At 33.0% G+C, this 20,784-nt stretch overlaps 1 protein-coding gene across 11 annotated transcripts in view; it reads left to right on the forward strand.

Annotated features, from left to right (window-relative positions):
- DPH6 (diphthamine biosynthesis 6) overlaps positions 1 to 20,784 on the forward strand; it is a 198,423-nt gene that overhangs the window by 54,073 nt on the left and 123,566 nt on the right. For all 11 annotated transcript variants that reach the window (XR_005820312.1, XR_005820314.1, XR_005820313.1 and 8 more), the window contains exons 6-7: positions 9,310 to 9,371; positions 14,855 to 14,949. Coding sequence is in view for 8 of the 11 variants with exons in the window: in XM_040558782.1 (XP_040414716.1) it covers positions 9,310 to 9,371; positions 14,855 to 14,949 (157 nt within the window). In the remaining 3 variants the exon portion in view is untranslated. The remainder of the gene's footprint in view (positions 1 to 9,309; positions 9,372 to 14,854; positions 14,950 to 20,784) is intronic.

Raw genomic sequence — 20,784 nt, forward strand, 5'->3', positions numbered from 1 at the left:
GGTCCTTTGTTGGCTATTCATTTAAGAAGCGAATACCATAAATACTTGTAGATAGCAATTAGATAGAAAATGGCTGCGAGATTTTTTTTTTCCTTTTTATATTTTTGGCTACAGGTAAAAGAAAGATCTTATCAGAGTCAATTTCTCACCTGCCTCAGGCAAATGTAATTAGATGTAAGCAAATTTAATGGAGCTTGTGTGCTCTGGGGCCATTCTGTAATGCTTTAATAATTGCATGCCTTATTAAAGAGGATTTAAAGTATGAAGGCTGTTTAACATATCAAGTGGCAAAGAAGCTAACGTACAGTTTAACTTTTTGCCTTTTAGATTAATAATCAAAGCTAAACTGCAATGAAAATATTTAAAATAACAGATTTAATAGTCTGAAGGATGATACATTAGATGGTACGTCCTACAGATGTTAATGCAAGAAGCAAATCTGTAACTTGAGCTTGACATTCATCAGCGCTGGCATACTTGTACACCTGCCTTGTCCTGTTTTCCATTAACTCAATGCTAGTATTGGCAAGGTAAAAGCCTGTCATTTTATGTAGAAAACACATAATTATGCAAGTAAATGAGCATTAGTTTAGTACATTTCCCTAAATCCACCATTACAAATTAATACCACAAACTTTGCCAGTGGCAAGAGTTTTCTATCTCAGAGTAGTATGCTTTTCCAGATGGAATACCAATTGCTCTCACTTACATGCAAAAGAAGTATTGTTAGTGGGCCTTCCTCATGTGCCTTCTGTTGATCTATATGTAGATCAGCTTGCTTTCCTTTAGAGTGTATTTCAGAGGCTTTAATGCTGAGAGAAGAACATTCCATGATCTAACAGCAAACCTAAGCAATAAAAAAAGAGTAATTCTTATGAATGTCTGTCTTCCGTGCCACTTTCCTGCTGCAGAAGATGCCTGTGTGATGCATGATACTTTCGTATTTGAAATATATCTCTCTTCAGTGGAAATAACAGAAGGTTAGAATGAGGTTACTCAGTAACACCTAAAGTAGAACCAGTTGTTATTGTCTTTATGTGCATCTGAAATTCCAGTAATACCCATTGCTTCTGTGAGATTGTGCAATATAACATAACCATAAGACGTGTTTTTGATATCCTTGTTCTGTGAACACATTGTATGGGTTAAAGCAATAAATAACTTGTAGAATATACATATAACAGATTCAAGTTTTAGGTAACTTTATGTACTACTCTTAATTGTACCAGGTTCTGAAGCAAATAGCTTCCACTGCAGCACAAAGCATAATACCTTAAGTAGAAATTAAAGGAGGAGGAGGGTTTGGGAGGAATCTTAGGGTTCCTCACATCATGGTCTTCACTAAAATTCGAGAATCAAGTTTTACTTAGTTTTACTTGGCTTACATAATTAACTCTACCTACATCTTGTTGAAAATTGACACTAAAACTTAAGTGCCATTACACATGTTGAAATGTGACAACTTTCATTTCTGTAAATATAGTTGAAATTTTTTTTGTTACGCTGGTAAGAGTAATTTGTCCTCAACAATTATATTTTCCTTGATGTTTTAAGAGGAATGTTCACCTTCAGTAAGTTTTTATGAGGATAAGTGAACATTGTTTACTTGAGAAGCTGGGGAAAAAAAAAAAAAACCTTCAATCAAACTTTCAATCAAAAATCAAACTTCAAAACTTTCAATCAAAATCAGAACATAAATCTGATAATGGAATCTATGGCAGTATTTACAACCTTTTTTTCTTGATATTGTCTTTTTTACTTAATATGAAAGACTTGTGTTCCACTTCAAATTATGATATACAAAGCAGCAAAAAACATTTTCCAAATATCTAAAAATTTTTAATGACTGTCAACTCTGTTAGGAATAATGTAATCTTAAACTTTTATTAGAAAAATCATTCCTGAAAAAAGTTAAATTATTGTCTTGTATACGTATATGATAACTTTTAATGCATTTTTATTACTGTACCTGTTTGGTTTATATATTTGGCAAATGAAATTAATACCTAGCATGCACTTTTAGAAACGTATTCTTATCAGTCTTTTCCCCCTTTTTCTAATCCTTGTTTCCTGACATGCTACTGCCATTGAACTTTCAAACAATGCTTCGAAAACTTAGTTGCTCCTTTAGAGTATTGGCATTTTTGCCTTAGGCACGTTCCCTAATACATATGTCTGCACCTTCATCATTCATGTTATTGACAATAAAAAGATGCCACACCTGTTTGTTCACCAGACATTGAATGAAAGGGCTTGAAATTATGAAACCACAAAACCACAGGAGTCATTTTAGCTCAGGTCCTTTTTCCTTTTTTTCTTTTTTCTTTTTTCTTTTTTTTTTTTTTAATGAGGGAAAGACTTTAAGTGAAAAGTTTTGGAAGTAATAAGGAAAGAAAATATTCTTTGCATTTGTAATGTTATATGCCCTGATGTTTGTATATGAATGACAGATACTTTGATAACAATGTAAGATGAGGTTTCAGAAAGAGCTTTTAATACATGAGTAGAAAGAAATGTTTTAAAATCATATGTTAAAGAAGAGATGAGTCTGACCATTTGCATGAATGGATCTAGAAATAAGAGAAAATATGATTCCTTCTTTGCCATCTCTTAAGCCTGTAGGCTGGAGATTGGCAAGACTGGGGGGAGTGTCGATATTTTCAGTAGTAAAAGATAACAGGAGTGAGAAGGAAGAGTGGGAAAGTGAATGTGCCTGAAAACACAAAGTAATTGAGAGTTGACTTTGAGTGCATTGCATTCTTAAGGAGATGTCAGAGACAGAAAATTGAAGAGAGACAGCTTTAGAGTGGAAGGATCACTTTGCAATTTGAGATCAGATCATCTAAAGAAATAGTGGAAAGGCAGAAAGGGTCTAAGAATGGACTATTAGGCTTTTAAAGTGAAAAAGAAAAGGAAGTGTGGGTTCTAATGAAGGAGACAGGACAATAGTCAGAACTTCGAGTTGAAAAGTAGTGGAATAAAATGAGCTTAGGAAAAGGTGTCAAAAACAAAAATAAGCTTAACAGAATTAAAAGCAATAGGGAGAGATGGTGTTTTGTTAAAACTCAAGTGTTACTTGCTGCTCTTTGATGGTTTGTAAAATTTAAGTTCTGAATGCACAATTACTATGCAGATTTCTATGCTGAAACAAAGCTTAAGCTCAAACCCTTAAAGGTGTATGTGTGTACTTAGAGCCATAGATAGTTTGTGTTCCAGGCCCCTATGAGTTCTTGTTGTAGGACAAGATTGTTTATTTTTGCTTTGTTATTATTAAGATTATTTCTGCTTTATTTCTGATTGTTTATTTCTGCTCTGACTTTTACCCTTTTGTGGGTGATCTACTGGTTTGTTCTGTCAGAAGTCTATTGATCTATTTGTGAGCTGTGACTTTTTTTTAAAGATTTATAACTTGTCTGCATGGGGATGAATGTAATGACATGGACACAAACTTTAGCACTTGCACATGCCACAAAATCAAATTGTAATTCCTTAATCACGCTACTACTGTTCAAAGCACAGAAATATCAAAATCTTCTAACAGAGACAAAAAAGCACACCATTTTTAACCAAACTGAGGTGCTAGAGTGGCCAAACTCTTTGAATGAAATAGGTTAATAAACAAAAGATGTCATAGACACTGGATCTAAAATAATTCTACTCAAAACACTTCAGGATTCCAAATTTAAATACTCTGAAAATACATTTATAATGGGAAAGTCATATGTTTTTAGCTGTATGAAGGCAAAGTGTAATGCCTCTGAAGTCCATTGAAATTCCTGAGAGGAAGTTGGTTGGGGCAGTATTTGTAGTGAGCTGAACTATTTGCTGTATAGGGTCTTGTTTTGAAAGATGAGAGGAAAAATGGATTTGAAAACAACAGTTTAATACTGTTTTTAAACAATTCTTCCACAATCTCTTTCTAAACTATGGATGTTTCTGAGTTGTACAAGTATCTGAAAATATTGTACTGTTATTTGATGAAACAATACAAAATTTGTTCAAAGACTTATTGAGGTTTCTCTTACTGAAATGGTAGAGCTAAGTTGCTTTGAATTCTGGATGTAACTAGATGCAAATAACTTTGATGTTAAGAAATCACAAGACATTACAGATAGAATTTACATTGCCTGGTATGAAAAGTTATAGAGCCTTTTACTTCTTGGAATTCTAAAATTTGATGACATCAGAGTAACCTAGTTTAGAAAACAGGAAGAAGATTAACCATGATTCTTAATAAATTGTACTGGGAACAGTTGGTTACTAGAACAAACCTTCAGGGCTAACTTCTAACTTTACCACTAACCTTGCAGATTCTATCCCAGTACTATATCCACACTGGGTAAATTATCCCAATAAAATAGAAGGCACATGATCAAATTGCGTGATTTCTGCTCTTTTATACAATAAATTTAAAGTGTATTCACCTTAAATCTTTTAGAGGTGGGGCTAATAACCAGTAGGTATTTTCTTTCCTTCATTTTTATATGAAACTTTTGCAGCTTTTACTTTTTTTTGATGTTTTGGAAATGGAAATTCAAGGCCTCCATCTGTTTTGCCATTGTTATACAACCTTTCATGTATGAAAGTTACAATGAAGAATCAACTACAAACCTGTTATTTATTCTGCCAGACAGAAAGTTCACTTCCTTCACAAGTTTTCATTGAAATAAAAGCTAAATATTATACCAGGAATAATTTACCTCCAGGCAATTTAAGGTGTATATTTACAGTGCATTAGTATCTCTGTGGCAGTTGCATTCCTGCAATATGAAGGGTATCTGACGTTTGTGTATTCCTGCAGAGTAAACCTGCTTTACCAACTAGTAGCTTTTTGGTTTGTGTAGGCTTTTCCTGTTCTGTTATAAACATACTCTGATTCTTTGTCATTAAAACAGTACTTAATCCACCTTCATAAAAATCAATATTGTTTACTTAAAGGAAAAAAAAGACATTTTAAGTATAGGATTTTACTTTCAAAAGCAGTCTGATAGTGTGTTCCAACTATTAGTGTTAGAGATTGGTTCAGTGTAGCACTCAGAAAAAAATTATGTACCACAATTTCTTAAAACTAATAATTAAATGAATCATTATTTTCTCAACATTTTTACTAACTTGAGGTGAAAATAGGATTTTTGTATTAAAATACTTTCTTTAAAATCAAGAATATTTTAAAACTATGAACATGTATAAAAACACTTTTTGAGTAACTTGAGGCTTTAAAATGTATATTTTTGTTAGCCAAATGTTATGGCATGAAAAATTGAACTCGATTTCTTTTTTTAATTGTCATGATAAATACAAGTAATATCAGGTAGTTATCCTTCGAAGTTAAAGACTGTTACTCTAATATGTGTGAAGAAAGCGAACCATTTAATTCATGGTTTTCTTGTGTAACTTAACACTAATGCACAGCACCAGTGGAATGCCTTTTAATAATGTTCTTTGATACATTTTTCTTTCACTACAGAACAAAGCCCTGAATTTCTGCCCCCATCTGTACATTGCTGTGGTTCTGTTCAGCATTTGTCTTGTGGCTGTGTTCTGCAACCATTCTTGATAGGTGTAAGAAGGAGTTCTGTTCCTGTCAGTGGATTTATCAGGAATTACAGATGGACTAGACATTACTTTGAAGTGATTATACCATTTGTGCTATCGTGTACTGATTTTGTAATAAAAGGGAGGTGAGAGCACAATTTGTTTTACTGGGTGCTGTTAAAAACAGCATTATCAAATCTTTCAAGATGTTTCTTTCATCACATACTGGTCTATCTCAAAGAAATAAAGCCCCACTTGCTTTTGTGACAGCACATAATAAATTGACAGATGTAATTCAGTTGGGGAGCTAAAAAGACATTGAGAATAATGGGGCATAACATTCTAGGGTTAACATTTATTCATAGATGATGCAATTAAATAAAACAGGCATTAACTTCAAGGTCAGTCAGTAAAGTAATAAAAGTGAATATTTTAATTGAATTGTAATTGCTTCTCATTGATACATGCAAGTTAAGTAAAATCGATGTCAGTGCTGCAAATTACAGTTCTCTTCCTAATTAATTTCTTAATTCTACATAGTCATCCAGGCCCTGGACCTTGTTGTTGGTTTATCTACCCATCCAGCTTTCTTTACAGCTAGTTTCATGGAGGAGAAGTCTGGAGGATGTAGTTAAATGGAATATACCAATACTTTACCATACATTGTTATTCTTTGCACTCTAAATCATTTTAAGAATCTGGATCAATCTACTCCTTCATATAATGAAAAACATGCGAAGTAGAAGTATAGATTTATATTTTTTTTTCTGTAAATATGGTAAAATAATTTATTATAATGATAGTAGCAGTAGACCTATGGCTTTGTCTATACATGCATACCATTATTTGAGATTTGGATATGGATTACTGATTCTGCAAATTACAGCTTGCATTGGTTCTTGATGCCTTTAGAAGATGGTTTCTATTCATTCACAATACAAACATATTGGAAGCTAAAGGAAATTATGTTTTTCAAAAGAAGGATAATCCATCCAAAAAGTAGAATGCTACTAAGAAGTTGAAAGGGTACCTTGTAGTTTGACAGATTTTCATGTAGGGATAATACTGTAGAGTTTACCCATTTTGCCATACACAGGCAATTTATTTGTATTTCATGTACTATTTGTATAATAGCTTCTTTTTCATTATTATTTTGTATTAATTGGGGGCTAAACAGTAGGCATATTTTTCTTCATATCAAAGAGAAGTTGTGAGAGAATAATATGTTAGTATGTCTGGATTTGTCAACTTTCCTTTCTCACTTGTTTCTAATGTGAGCCCTTAGTTGAAATTTAAAGGAAAACAATTAGCTTTATTAAGGAAAGGGACTGAATTTATAAGAAAAGTAATGATATTAATGGAGAATGTTAATCTAAATTTCTAACGACTAATATAATATGGTATTCATTACAGAAAATGTGTGTTTAGCTAATACCTGTCCCATTAAAATCAAGGACAATGCTAAGCTGGCATACATTGGAAGATACCACCAGAGTCGTTGGAATTTTTCACTGTAGACCAGATCAGCTTTCACCAAAGCATATACCACAAATGCTTCTGTTCTGTTTTTAATGAACTGGTCATGATAGCTACACTTCGTGTGCTTCATAGTCATTGTAAATTGAAGAGTATAATCTACCTTGAGTTTCTAAATCAACATGCATAGATCTAAATTAACTCTGTCCACAGTGGAGAAAAGGTTCTCCAGCTACAGTGAATCATTGCAAGAAGTTTAAAAATAGTAAGCAAGAAAAATAGTACCTGTGAAATGAAGATGTTGAGAGAAGTAGCTGACTACTTTATATATTTATTTTTCAAAATTAAGAGCATATGTTGTTGATTTTGTAAATCTTTAAAGTGTTCATCCGCAAACTTAGATTAATAAGGTCTCTTCTGTACAGTATTTCTGTATTTTCTTGTGTCTTGTGTGTTGTATTCTGTATTTAGAGTTCTTTATAAATAAGTTTACAGCAAAGAATGGAGGTATGGAATATATATAAGGTTTGTGCCAACATAGATGAGGTACGTATCAGAAGAATGAGACAAACCAATATCCCATATGGGGTTAGTCAGTGTTTATAACCACATCTGATAATATATATATTTATACGTATATGTATATATTTCAAGAATAACATTTTTCTTGAACATTTCCATTATTTGCCTTTTTGCTCCATTATATGGCAGATTAACAACTATAACCAGATAGAAATATGCACCGTTGGTCTGATGATGCAGTATGGAAAATAGGGGGAGTTTGGAATTTATTGTTTTGAAAAAAAAAGTTTTTTGCTTTTCAGAGCAAAGTAAATCTATTGAAATGAGGATATTTTTGAATTAATTTTCACAAACACCAGTGATCCATATCTTATATGTGGCAACACGTTTTCGTTCTGTTAATATAGAACAATAAACCAATAGCAAAAGAAAAAAACAGATGGAGAAAAAACTGTCCCCCTTCATTTTATTTATTGAATGGTTTGTAAAGTGTTTTTCCAGATAGCAAGGGATTTTTTAATGCAATTTAATGAAATATTTAAAAACTTTATTAATGTTTTGAAATCTCATTCACTCTAACTTGTTTTAGTTTCACAGAAATTTAAACATACCAAGCCCATCACTGTAAAAATTAAAAGGCATATCAGCTATTTGAACTCAGCAAAGATTTTATATAATAGTATACCATACATTTATGTAACAGCTTTCATCATCAATGAGCTAAAGTGCTTTGCAAGGTACATGCTTCAGAAATTGCTTCTAAATGGAGTCATTCTGGTGGCAGTTCTTTGATGATATCCGTTATTATATAAAGCATTACAGCAGGAAGAAATAGACAAGTATTGCGATGAGCGCTAGAAAATGGGATCACTGAAAATTTTCCAGTGTACCTTCATTGTCAGAAGTCATCATTGTTTTCTTTCTTACTTTGAATGTTAAGACCTTTTGACCACGTAGTCTCCAATCTAACTAGGATGTTAATTTGGTTACTGACTGATTGGGATGCCTACTCTTGAAACAGTTTTTCCTGGCCTTTTTTTATCCCAGTACTGATTAACATCAATTATTTGTTTTATTCCTGAGAAGTGACACTGTAACAGCCATGAGCTGGCAAAACTCATAAAGGCAAAAAGCCAAGACAAGAATGCAGAGAGGCAAGTTATTAGAATTGTCAAGTGCTAAAAGGGCTTACTTTTTATCTAGGAAAATAAATCAAAATGTAGACATCTTACGGAATATTTTGTAATACATCAAAAGGTAAAACATTAAAGGCATTCTGTAAGTAACACACAGATTAAGGGTAACACACACAGAAGAGTTTTTATTACAGAAAACAGTCTGTGTCCCCTCCAATAATTTATGTATCTCTCTTGCAGGAACTACAAAAAATTAACTGGTATTTTAATTTAATATGTGTATAGAAAGGTAACTTCTGCCTTAGGGAGGTTATTTCTGTGTAGTTTATTTATTTATTTATTTATTACTGTGGACCAAGATGTTTACTAGTTATTGAAATTTCAAAGAGAGGAAAATGATAGCTTTTTTAATTGACATGCAGTGCAAAAGATATTGGCCTTATTCTTCACAAACGTGGAAATGACTTGCCCAGAGGGGATGAGACAATTCTGACAAAGTATGTTTTCTTTAGGATTACACTTATTTTAGATACAGTAGGATTATTTTCTTAGGGAGATACGTAACATAAAGAAAGAAAAAAAAAATAATAGTACTTTTAAAAACATATTTTAACACTTTTTTTTCTTTTTTCCTCTCCAGGTTTAGATCCAGATAAGCATCTAGGAAAAACATTGGATCAAATGGAGCCTTATCTTTTGGAGGTATTACTGAAAGAATACGGGCAAAGTTATTGACTTTTTACAACATCACTTTCTAGTTGTAAAATTAACTTGATCAAAAATACTTAGTTATTTTGAGAAATTAGATCCTAACCCAAGGTTTATTGTTGTACAGAGAACATTGGCCTCTGACAAAGACTTCCAGTATGAAAAACATTCCTTCTGGAGGTAGTTCACAATTGTTGCCAGAGTCTTTAAAACAGAATAAAGGCAAGAAACTTCAATATTAAGAAAACATTAGCTCGTGTAAATATGATAAAATTAAATAATTGCATGCAATTTAGATACTTTTACAGTGAAGAATGTATGTGGCAAAATCATAGATGATAAAAAATGTCTCCATCTGAAGGTTTCATATCTTTTTTACACAATCTGACCATGTTAATTACGTACAAAGTCCTCAAAGCAGGAAAATGGTTCTAGGTGGAGTTGATAATTTTTTTAAAAGATAAATTATATAACTAGGAATAAAAAGACCAGATTTTGTAAGTCTCTTTTGGGTTTGAGGTAGAAGCATCAAACATTGAGCTAAGTACAATTTGAGAATAATTGACCTGAAAATGTGTTTTTGTATGTTGTTTTGTGACAGAGTTTACTGATTTCTTGTCCACAAGACAGTTAACAACCCACAACTCTTTGTGTTTAGCTATTTACAGAGTTCTGCTGTAAACTTTATTAGCCTAAACCATCTAAATTTGCACAAAACAATTCCTAAAAATACTTCTTGTTGTTAATCTGGTTAGCTACAATTCATAAGTACAATTCTGGTTAGTATGTCTTCATAAGTAATTTTTCTGGAACAATTAAAAGCATGCTAAACTGTTGCAAAAGAGAAGGGAAAAGTAATTAGAACGTTTGGAACTTTAAAAATCCCCTCTGCTGCTAAAAATAGTGAAGTTTAGTAGGAATTATACCTTGATTTTAACTTAATTTTCTTAGTCATTTATATAGCTTGAGGCAGAAGGATAGATAATTGGTACTTGGCAAAGCTAATTATGAAGAATGAATGTTCACGACACTCAGATTGTCTTACTTTTTTTCCATTTGATCATTCACTTTAAAAAAGAAAACCATAAATTAAGAAATCCCAAAGTACTCAGATTCTTCCTGATATTTGGCTAAATTGAAGTGATTATTAGTTGATTTTATTGAAATTCTTACTGTCATGATTTAAGACTTCTCAAAGGCCACCTTTGTAGTTTTTATCTTTTATTGATATGCCAATAACTAGAACAACAACTATCTTAAGGTGTAGAATCATAGAACAGTTTGGTAGAATGGTTAAACGTAATAGGACATTCTGACCCTATTTGTAACTGGTTGTCAAGTTATTGTAGGGGGAGACTGCATTGCTGATGTTTTTTCATGTAACTTTTTTCTGTATGTATGCATGCTATGACAGTTAAAGTAAGTGCAAACATATTGTTTTTACTGGATACTTATCCAGTAAAGGCCTAATAAAATCAAATCATTAACTATAGACTGTAGAGAAAAGCTTAGGTTAATGATTTGAAATATTCTTTCACAACCCAGTGAAGTCTCAACACCAGAAATTCTGGTAGACAGTGGAATTTTCTTCTGGGTTTTCTTAAAATCATATTAGATGTCAATAAAGTAGTTTTATATTCAGAAGGGTGTAGGATTTTTCCTTATAGCATTTTTGCTAGTGTGGCTTGCAAGTTTGTGAGAATTTCTGCTGTTCTGGTTAAAAGGAATTTAAATAGTGTTTTACATGTTCTCGAGTTTTGTTGAAAGCCAGTTTATATGTTCGTTACTTCAATGACCAGAAAAATGCCTCTGAGTATAACAGGGTCTTTGATATACAACTGTTACATGTTCTGTTTCAGGTCATGCATCTTATTTTGATCTGGGATTGCATGGAAATATCCTTCTTTACATTTTAGTATGTGAAAGTTAAAGTTCCACTTCTCTGTTACTGATATCAGGAATTGAGACTGCATGATATAAACTTATTTTATTCTAAAAGGTTACCTTAAGGAACTAACAATAAAATCAAAATAAATTTATATCACATAATAATTTGTCTGTTAGGCATACAGGAAATAAGCATGAAGTAGCTATTTCATTTGAGGCGTTATAAAACAAGTGTCAATGTTCATTGAAAGGGTGGGGAGGGGAAACTCTGCTTTCATCCACTGAATTATTTAACTTTGGAAAAAATACATAGTCACTTAAATTTCTGGTCTTCTGATTGTATTGAGTGGGAAAAACTTTGAATTAATTTTGCATTTTTTTTTCTGACTATATAGAGGAGGTTTGAGTACAACCCATACTTTTTTCAGGGGTGAATTTTACTGGCTCAGAACAGTGGCAATGAAAGTTCTTGAATTAATTTTTTTCTAAATTATTGGTCTTTGATTAATTATTGATGAGTGGTTGCAACATAATTACTAAATTACTGTGTTGTTCCATGTACCACTGTTTCCCATATACCAGGAGCTGTAGGTTTTACACTAAAGAATTTGTTGGCAACCTCCCAAATCTCAGAGACTGCTTACAGACTCCCTGAAATTCGTGAATAGAATGTTAAATGTATATTATGGTAATATTTGTCTGTACTTCTGTCCCTAGTAATAGACAGTAAGAAATTGCTTAGTCATCTGTGTGCTTGCCTTAGAAGTTGATGAGTACTTCTTGATGTAAAGAACATGTCTGTAATTACAGAGAATTTACTAGCTGTTACAATTTCTGTCTGGGGAAAAAAGTTTTCACTTGAAACAAGAAGCACTAGCATTCAGATATTCTATCTCTGATTATTTAACATCAGTGAGAAAGTCAACTTTACTCCTGTTTCATTTCCAAGGTCAGAAAAGACTATTCATTGGGTAATATTTGGGCTTACACCTTGTGTATTTGAGTTAAGATAAATTTTGAGTAGCGTAGAAATTGTTTTCATTGTATAATTCTTTCAGATTTCAAATTGGACTTGCATTTTTAGTTGTGTAATTTTTAAATTTCTGGCTTATCTGAACTAAAAGGCAGATCTAGCATCACAAAATAGAGATTCATCTAAGTTGTTGTATTATTAGGAATGTACTATCCAACTTGCAAAAGAGAATATATTAGTTTCTGAAAAATGTAAATAAATGATTAAAAGGCAAAGTTCTGATGTCATTGATGGCAACTTTAAAATACTGCTCACTTCTTTAGAAAATGAACATTAGGGATCTTTCTATGAGCTGCTGAATATCCTCAGCTCCTGTTGACAGTGGCAAGTGAAAATCCTTTAGCATCTTGTGTGATTGGCGTCAAGCGTGATCTTAAAGTCAGTGACATTGAAAAAAGGGATTTCCCACAACAAAGACAGGAAAGAGTCTCACATCTTTTGAGCATTTGATGTTAAATAGGCAATAATTATTCTAGGCTCTGAGGTTTACAAGCAAACCTGCCCATTTTAAAAATGGCTTGTAAATAGTCATTTCTTGTGTTCCCTGTGGAAGAGGTTACTGGTAGAAAGATCTTGTCCAGTTTTCTCTTTCATTTTACCTAAGAGTTTTGTTTATTTTGTTGTTGTTGTTGTTTTTGTTCTTTTTTTTTTTTTCCCGGCAGTGGAAGCTACAACAAGAAGAATAAAAGGTTTTGACTAACTGTTGTGTAGATTGTCCATTCTTATTGCATCAACATTAATTATTCTTGATATATTTGTCCTATAGAAATTTTTTTGCCACTGTCGACAGATGAAGTTCTCTCTTATGCCAGGAGTGCAATTTTTTAATGAGCACTTGATTAAAGGTTTTATCCTGTTACTTTCCTTTAAATGAAAATGTGAAAGGGAAATGAATAATGTCTCAGATAACAATACATTCAAAACATTATCTAATATATGTTACAAAAGAGATTGAGATTTTTCCAACAGAAGGTCACATAGAGTATTACTTAGGTATAGTCTTCTCAGAGCATTTATACGTTCCTTCAAAATAAAAGTTGAAGACGACTCAGGCCTTTTGTTTAATTTTTTAAATTTAAAATTTGGTCTTTAATTGTATGACAAAAAGTTTCATGTATTTCTATCTTGTCTCTCATGCTTTTGATTTTTTTTAGCTAAGGTGATGGCTGAAGCTGTAAATATTCTTCAAATTCTTAAAATAAAAACCTTTGGAAAAACTCTGGAGTATAGCAACAAGAACTATACATTCAATTTCAACACTAAAAATACAGTATCATTTGAATATATCAAACGGGCTTGCTACACAAATGTTCTGATAACCATATAAAGAATTGAACCTACACTATATAAAATTAACAGTCTCTTATTTACCTAAAAATAGACAAACGAGATGTTGGATTATTGTAAAGCCCCCAGTCAGACTTTTTCCAACCATGTCCTCCTACATGTGGTGGAGAACAGTGTTGCTACTTCAACTGCAAAAGCATCATATATGGGCATCTGTTCCTCTAAGGGAAAGCATAAGGGGATTAAATAAATATTCCCAATAGTGACAGTGGTGTTAGCAATTGGGTTGAGGACTGCAGTTTAGGTAGTCATGAACTAGTGCTTTCTTTGTATGAAAAAACCTGGACAGGACTTGTTTTGAAGCAGCTACTGCTGGAACACTTTACGAGATAATACAACCTGCTGATCAGGAAAGGAATTTCTTCTGCAGAAAAAGGGAGGGTGCTGCCATGCTCAGGGCATGGTGCAGGTGCTTCATTACTACCTATTGGTACAACACATTAATGTAGAATTACAGAGAAAACGATACAGCAGTTGTGCACTCAACTCAAGCAAAAGAACTTTGGGTCATGCTCTACAGCCACTCATTTACAGAGCACTGAATAATTAAACTAGTCACGTCTTATTCTGAATTTATTGGATAATGTAATTATGTAATTTAGTGGGATATCAAGATCTTCAGGAATATTTATAAATTTATATGCTGACTTAGTGTATTCAGTACAATTTGGAAAGGAAATAACATATTGCTACTTCGTTAGGTTTTGCTTTAGCTTTTCACTATTGACTTAGAAAACAGGTTGATTCTCTTTGTTAGAATATTGGGGAATAGTGGATATTTACCAAAATATAGAATCAATTGTTGAATCTGTTGCCAACAATAATATTTGTTGTATACGTCTATTTAAAGTGTTACATTTTGTATTGGTTTATAGTACAAGTTTCTCACAGAAGTGAACTATCTATGCTAAAGAGAGAGAAACAAATTTGTGTGTCTGAACAACCTTTCCTGTCTACTGTGGAAGAATTACTAGGATTTCATTTGTTTATCTGAACATTATAGTGCCAGTTCTACTTAAATATAACACATTGGTAATTCTTAGATCATTGTGATGGGACATACAAAGAAGTCAAGAACCCTCTATGTGATATTTGATTTTTCTTCAGCCTTCTAATGAGTGGTCTTTTAGAAAGTACACACTGAAATTTTATGCAAAATATATATTTAATAGAATAATGCTTACATATTTAAATTTCCCCTTTGTGTTAGCTTTCTGAGAAATACGGAGTCCACGTTTGCGGAGAAGGTGGAGAATACGAAACATTCACTCTGGACTGCCCTCTGTTTAGGAAGAAAATTGTTGTGTAAGGAACAGTTTCTTCCATTTCCTTATATTAAAGCAATGGGAACATATTCACATTTAGCTGGAGGCAACTTTTGTTGGCAGAGGTAAAACATGTCCTATAAGTTCACAAACACTCACTTTGTTTAACACTGGCAAAGTCTTCTGTAAACCTAAATCAATACCTGACAAGACGAGGCCTTCATAGAAGGCTATAAACTTTTTAGACATTTGCACTTTTCGTTTACTTGCTGATTATGGCCTGCAGTAAAAATGGTACCTACACACTGACACTTTTATCCTTTCATGAAGTGCGAATTGCCTGTAATATTTATCTTTCATTACAGCTACATTTGATAAACTGCCACATCAGTAGCCTGTGGGTTCCATTAACTGTGTGTGCGCGCGTGTGTGCAGGTGGGCATGTGTAAGTTTAGCAGCTTAGAATGATCAACATGTTTCTTCAATTATTAGAGGATATTTTGAAAACAAACTTAGATGGATTCACCAAACTTGCACTCTAAGTAGCTTATTCCTTCGACATAAATTGCTAAAATCTGTGTAGTGGGATACGGTTAGATGAGACTTGATGTAAGTTTCTTGTTAGACTGTTAAATAGCTAAGGTAAGCTTTGAGTGAGATGTTTTGATTGCTGTTCCTTTTCTTAGCCAAGCAAACAGAATAATAATCATGTGTTTGGTGATGATCATCTTAGGAAAGGTCAAGATTGTAGAGAATATGGACGTGGTTAAGGCTTTCATGTTGAAGACCTGTTTGTTTAATTTTTCCATAGCGATGGGTTCTGTCTATATATGGAGCAGAAAACTAAGAGCTGTTCAACTTTGTTTCATTACATGGCATTAGGGAGAGAAAAAACAATATACAAAATGGGCAAAGGGATAGAAGCTAGTCTAGTAGATGTCTGCTGAACTATTGGATGACTGGAAGATAAGTCCTCTGTAGTCAGCTAAACTAGATAATTCGAGCCTGGAGATATCTCCGTGCAGGAAAGCTATGGAATTCTTTAATAAGAGGAAAATTCAGAAAGTAAGAATGTGGAATCCTTAAACTGGATTTAAGTTTATGGATGGAGTTGTGGATCTAGGAAGTGAGACTTTTGAGGAAGATTGTCTGAGGGGAATTAGTCCTAGGTAGAAGCGGTAGTTTGTGAACTAACCTTCTAATTGGTAGGAGTTGGAAAGTTAAGTAGGAGGGTAGAATAAAGCGTGTATGATGCTTAAGTATGCATTATGACAAACTGTGGAAAGAACTAGGACAAAACAACACAATATACACTCAGATTGAAGCAGTTTGGTCTCTTTCTAGGAAAAGAAAAATAATGCAAAATCTTTGCTAGTGCAAGATTCATTTTTCCATTTAAGGTCTGATATGATTTCTCTTAAACTGACAAATTCTCATGAATTCCAGTAGGTGTCAGAGGCAGAATTTTGCTAAAGTTTTTTTTTTTAAAAAAAAAAAAAAAAAAGAGTAAAACTACCCATTACCAGGCAACTGTGGCCTGTTCAGCATTTGTATTACAACATTTACAATAAAAAGTATACTTCAGAAGAAGGGTAGCTAGGTTTTAACTGATGGATGAAATATGCTTCTATAAGTTTTTGCACTTAAGTGTGTTTGGCTTATCATTTACATTTGTACTATTTATTTGGGGGTTTATGCTACAGATTAAATCTGGGAGTTCCATTGGAATAAGATGCATAATTCACCAGTGCTCCTTTGGAAAGCTCTCTTTGCTAAAAATCCATTGCGTGTATACATACATAACACATTACATAGAAAACTGTTAAGTCTCGAGAAATTTTTGGTTGGTGTTGTGTGGGGAGAGAGAACATTTTCTATCCTGCCATCAGGTCCTACAGGAACTGTATTTGCAAAGAGTTTGAGAACACGTTTAGGAAAGCACATTGTGCCCTTGGTTTGGGATCAGCCAAATACCAGTTTAAGTAAGAATATCTTAATACATATTCTGAATGTATTTCTGGCTGTCAGTGGTTTAATGAGCCATTCAGACAACTGAATAGTTGGAATAGCTAAAACAGAGGCTGAGTTGTCCTTATTTCTATTGGCCACACTCCAAATAATAACAAAAGTTAACAATAAATGCACAAAAATGCAGAAAAAGACAAGTATATAAATCAGTGTTTGTTTAATAATAAATATAAACAGAGTAGGCTGTTAAACAGCTACTCAAGCTAGTTCTAAATATACATTTCTGTAATGGAAACTGAATAGGTACACTGACATTGTGTCTCTCAGGTGTAATTAGCCCTGCTTAGCTCTTCTACTCCTTTGTCATAAAGGCATACCTTTTGAGGGGGACATTTGTGTGAAAATCTATTACTTTATGAGCTTTTGCACTGAAAATATTTGTAGTTTCTTCTTCATTAAATAAGTTATTTATAATAATGTTATTTTGTACTTTTTATTCTTGTTTTTCATGCACACTGCGTGAAGTTAAACAGACTATGTTGTTGGTTATGCTGGTACAGTTTCCAGATGTTTAGATAACCGTGATTGTGGTATATATCCTGATACTTTTTTTGAAGCATAAATGGAATTGTAAGAATTACAAGCTAGAGGTTGAAACCTGTACAGATTTTTCAAGGTCCTAAATTCCTTGGAAACTTTTCATTAGAGAAAGTTTCTATGGAAGATATTGGAGATAATTCTTTCCTGTATAATAGGTATAGTGAGTTAATCTTGGCTGGCTGCCAGGTGCCCACCAAGGCACCTTTACTCTCTACCTCTTCAGTCAGACAGGGCAAGAAAATGCAGTTAAAGAGCTTGTGGGTCAAGATAAAGACAGGGAGATGACTTACCCAATACCATCATGGGCAAAACAGACTTGACTTGGGGGAAATTAATGGACTGCTCCAATGTGGGACCCTATGGGCTGCAGCTCTTGCCAGGAGCCTGCTCCTGCATGGGCTCTCCCCATGTGGCAGCTTCTTTCAGGGCACATCCACCTGCTGCAGCACTGTGTCTTCCTTCACAGGCTGCAGCAAGGATATTTGTTCCAACATGGTCCTTCATGGGCTGCAAGGAAACAGTCTGCATCACCATGGTCCTCTCCACAAGCTACAGAGGAATCTCTGCGCCAGCACCTGGAGCATCTCCTTCTTCACTGACCTTGGTGTCTGCAGGGTTGTTTCTCACATATTTTTTTCTTAATTTCCCCCTCTCACAACTGCTGTGCAGCATGTGTTGTTGGCTTTTTTTTTTTTAACCTTTCTTAACCTTGCCACATAAACCTAGTAAAAGAGGAGAAAATATGCCTATCGTTTATAAAACTACTTTTGGGTAGCATTTTCACTGGTTGCTGCTTTTGTCACATGAGACTTGTGACTAAATAATAAATGTCATCTTTGAAAAAGGAAGTCTAGACCAAGGAAAAAAAAAATATAACCTTCATGTGTTACTTATGGAGAAGTGGGAGTCTCTTCAATGTAAGAGCATATGATTAAATTTGCATTTGAATATTATATTGAATTCTTGCCATTCCATTCAATCTTCATTAAAAAATACACCTCACAAACCGAGCATGCCAAATTGCATGAAATAATTGAAAATAAACAAGATTTAGCATTAAAAAAAAAAAATCTTACAATCAGAGTAGTCAACCAAGAGTCAAACGTGTTTTATCTGGTTTTACCAGATTGTTGTAATCCAGTTGTCAGCTTTCTTATACTCAATATTTAAGACGTACCAATCATTTCCTGTCTGGTATTTATAGTGCAATTGATTGACACCTCTGCAAATCAAAGAGATATAGTCCTCATCTATGTGAATGCCACTTAATATTTACCCTTATGATAAAGGCCCATTTATATTTATGGAACACAAAGTGTTTTATTTTTATATTTTTTAAGTTAAATTGACATATTGAAAATATTTTGGAAGTATAATTTTACATTGATAAATTTTATCATTAGCTTTGTGTTTAGGTTTAAAGTTCTAGGTTTGGAGTCAATACTAAATCTCAAAATAAGAGGAAAACCAAAAAGACTTGCTCTAATTTGTCATATGTGTCCTCTGAAAATATTTCTGACTGTTTAAAAGTAATCAAATATTTCCCAGGTCTTCAAGAAGTTTTGAGGGATCAGATGATTATGATTTTTAAACTAGATAATTTAGAAAGTTTTTCAAACTACTTTTCCTTGCTTTCAAAAGTCTTCTGAAAATATTTATCAATAAAATTCCTGTGTTTCTGTCATAATGTAATTACATTCCTAATGAAAGTTCGGACTTTCAGCATTATATGGCCTATATGGCCGTATAATCGTCATGGTCTCTCTAGTGACTGTTTTTCATTTTAAGCTCTGCTGTTCATAGATTCATGTGTTTTTTCTCATTTTTTTTCTTTCTTGTTTTTTTTTTTTTTTTGTGTTAGTTTGTTTGTTGTTAGTTTATTTTACCGTTTCCTAAACTGGACATAACATCTAAGTTCAGGACTTCCTATCTTTTTTGAATTGGTGACTTATCATTGAAAACAAAACTGTTCTAGTTTCCACCTCTATTACATTTATTATTGAAAAACATTTTGTTAAAACTTTATTAGTTAGAACAATGATGTATGTTCTGAGAGGCTGACAGAAAATGAAGTGATTGAAGAAAAATATTTTATTTGACACATATCGTGATACTATTTTCAACACCACATATTCTATCTATTTTGACCCATCAGCTGAGAAATACTGATGTATTAAACTAGACATCTACTATAGTGTCATCAAAGATCAACGTGTTAGCTATATGTCATAGCAATGTATTTCATACCTAGAAGAAATATTTGTGATGTCTTACTATTTACAATACTTGAACAATGAATAAGTGCTAAAAAATTCTGAAGTTATTGAACATACAATGTAGGTATCAATGTATACCTGTGTATCAGTACAGCATGCATACTGCTGTACTGCTGAATTGGGATTACAAGTAGTAAGTACTGCTTCTTTTACTTTGGAATTAAGTATTTTTAAAATGTTACTAGGTGTTTAAATTAAACAGACGTGCAATGAATAACCCTAAAATTTTGCTTTTCCTTTTGGAAGTAAGCTTTTCTGTTAATCTAAAGTATCTAATGCATCACAAAAAGTACCAGAATTCCCAATTGCTGTTGCTTCTTTCAATGTCAAGCAGCAAGTATTTACTGAGAATATCCTCAGACAGTGAAGACAGCCAGGTAACAGGTATCACTGCAGTCTTGATGTCTGATTTCTAACATTGTTTTCCCATACTAAAGATTTCCAAACTGATTTTCTACCCGTTTACAGTATTTCTGTTAAAAGTAAAAGACACCATGATCATTTGAAAAGAATTACTTTAATCTTAAAGAACAATCTTTAAGGAAATTCAAAAGAATACGTAATCTTTTGTCTTTGAAATCTTGATGATAACTCTCAGGACTGAAGCTGGAGACCTTATTATCAAAAAATTACTTTAAAATCTTATTAAAAGAGAAGCAGAGTTTCTTATGATAGAGGTATTTATCGTTATTGTGCAATATACTGATGGTGATTATCTCAAGGAGTTTTTTATTCTAAATCTTAAGCCACATTTTAAAAATCAGATATTTCTGCTAATTTTACACTTTCATTAAGTCAGTGGAATCTGGCCAAGGCTTCAACTGTTTCCAGTTTGCATGGTTTTTGCATGTGTCATTACTTGAGAGGAGCTAGGCTTGGGGATTCCAAACAGGATTTCATTGTATACTGTGAGGGTATCAAGGGCACTGTGGTTTCAGGAAAATTATCTGCATGTCCTTAGCCTTGCTTATAACAATTTTCAGGTTTTCTTTTAATGCATCTAAGTTTCCTTTATGTTTTCTTTGAATTTC

Source organism: Cygnus olor, chromosome 5 (genome assembly GCF_009769625.2).
Source record: "Cygnus olor isolate bCygOlo1 chromosome 5, bCygOlo1.pri.v2, whole genome shotgun sequence".
NCBI lineage: Eukaryota > Metazoa > Chordata > Aves > Anseriformes > Anatidae > Cygnus > Cygnus olor.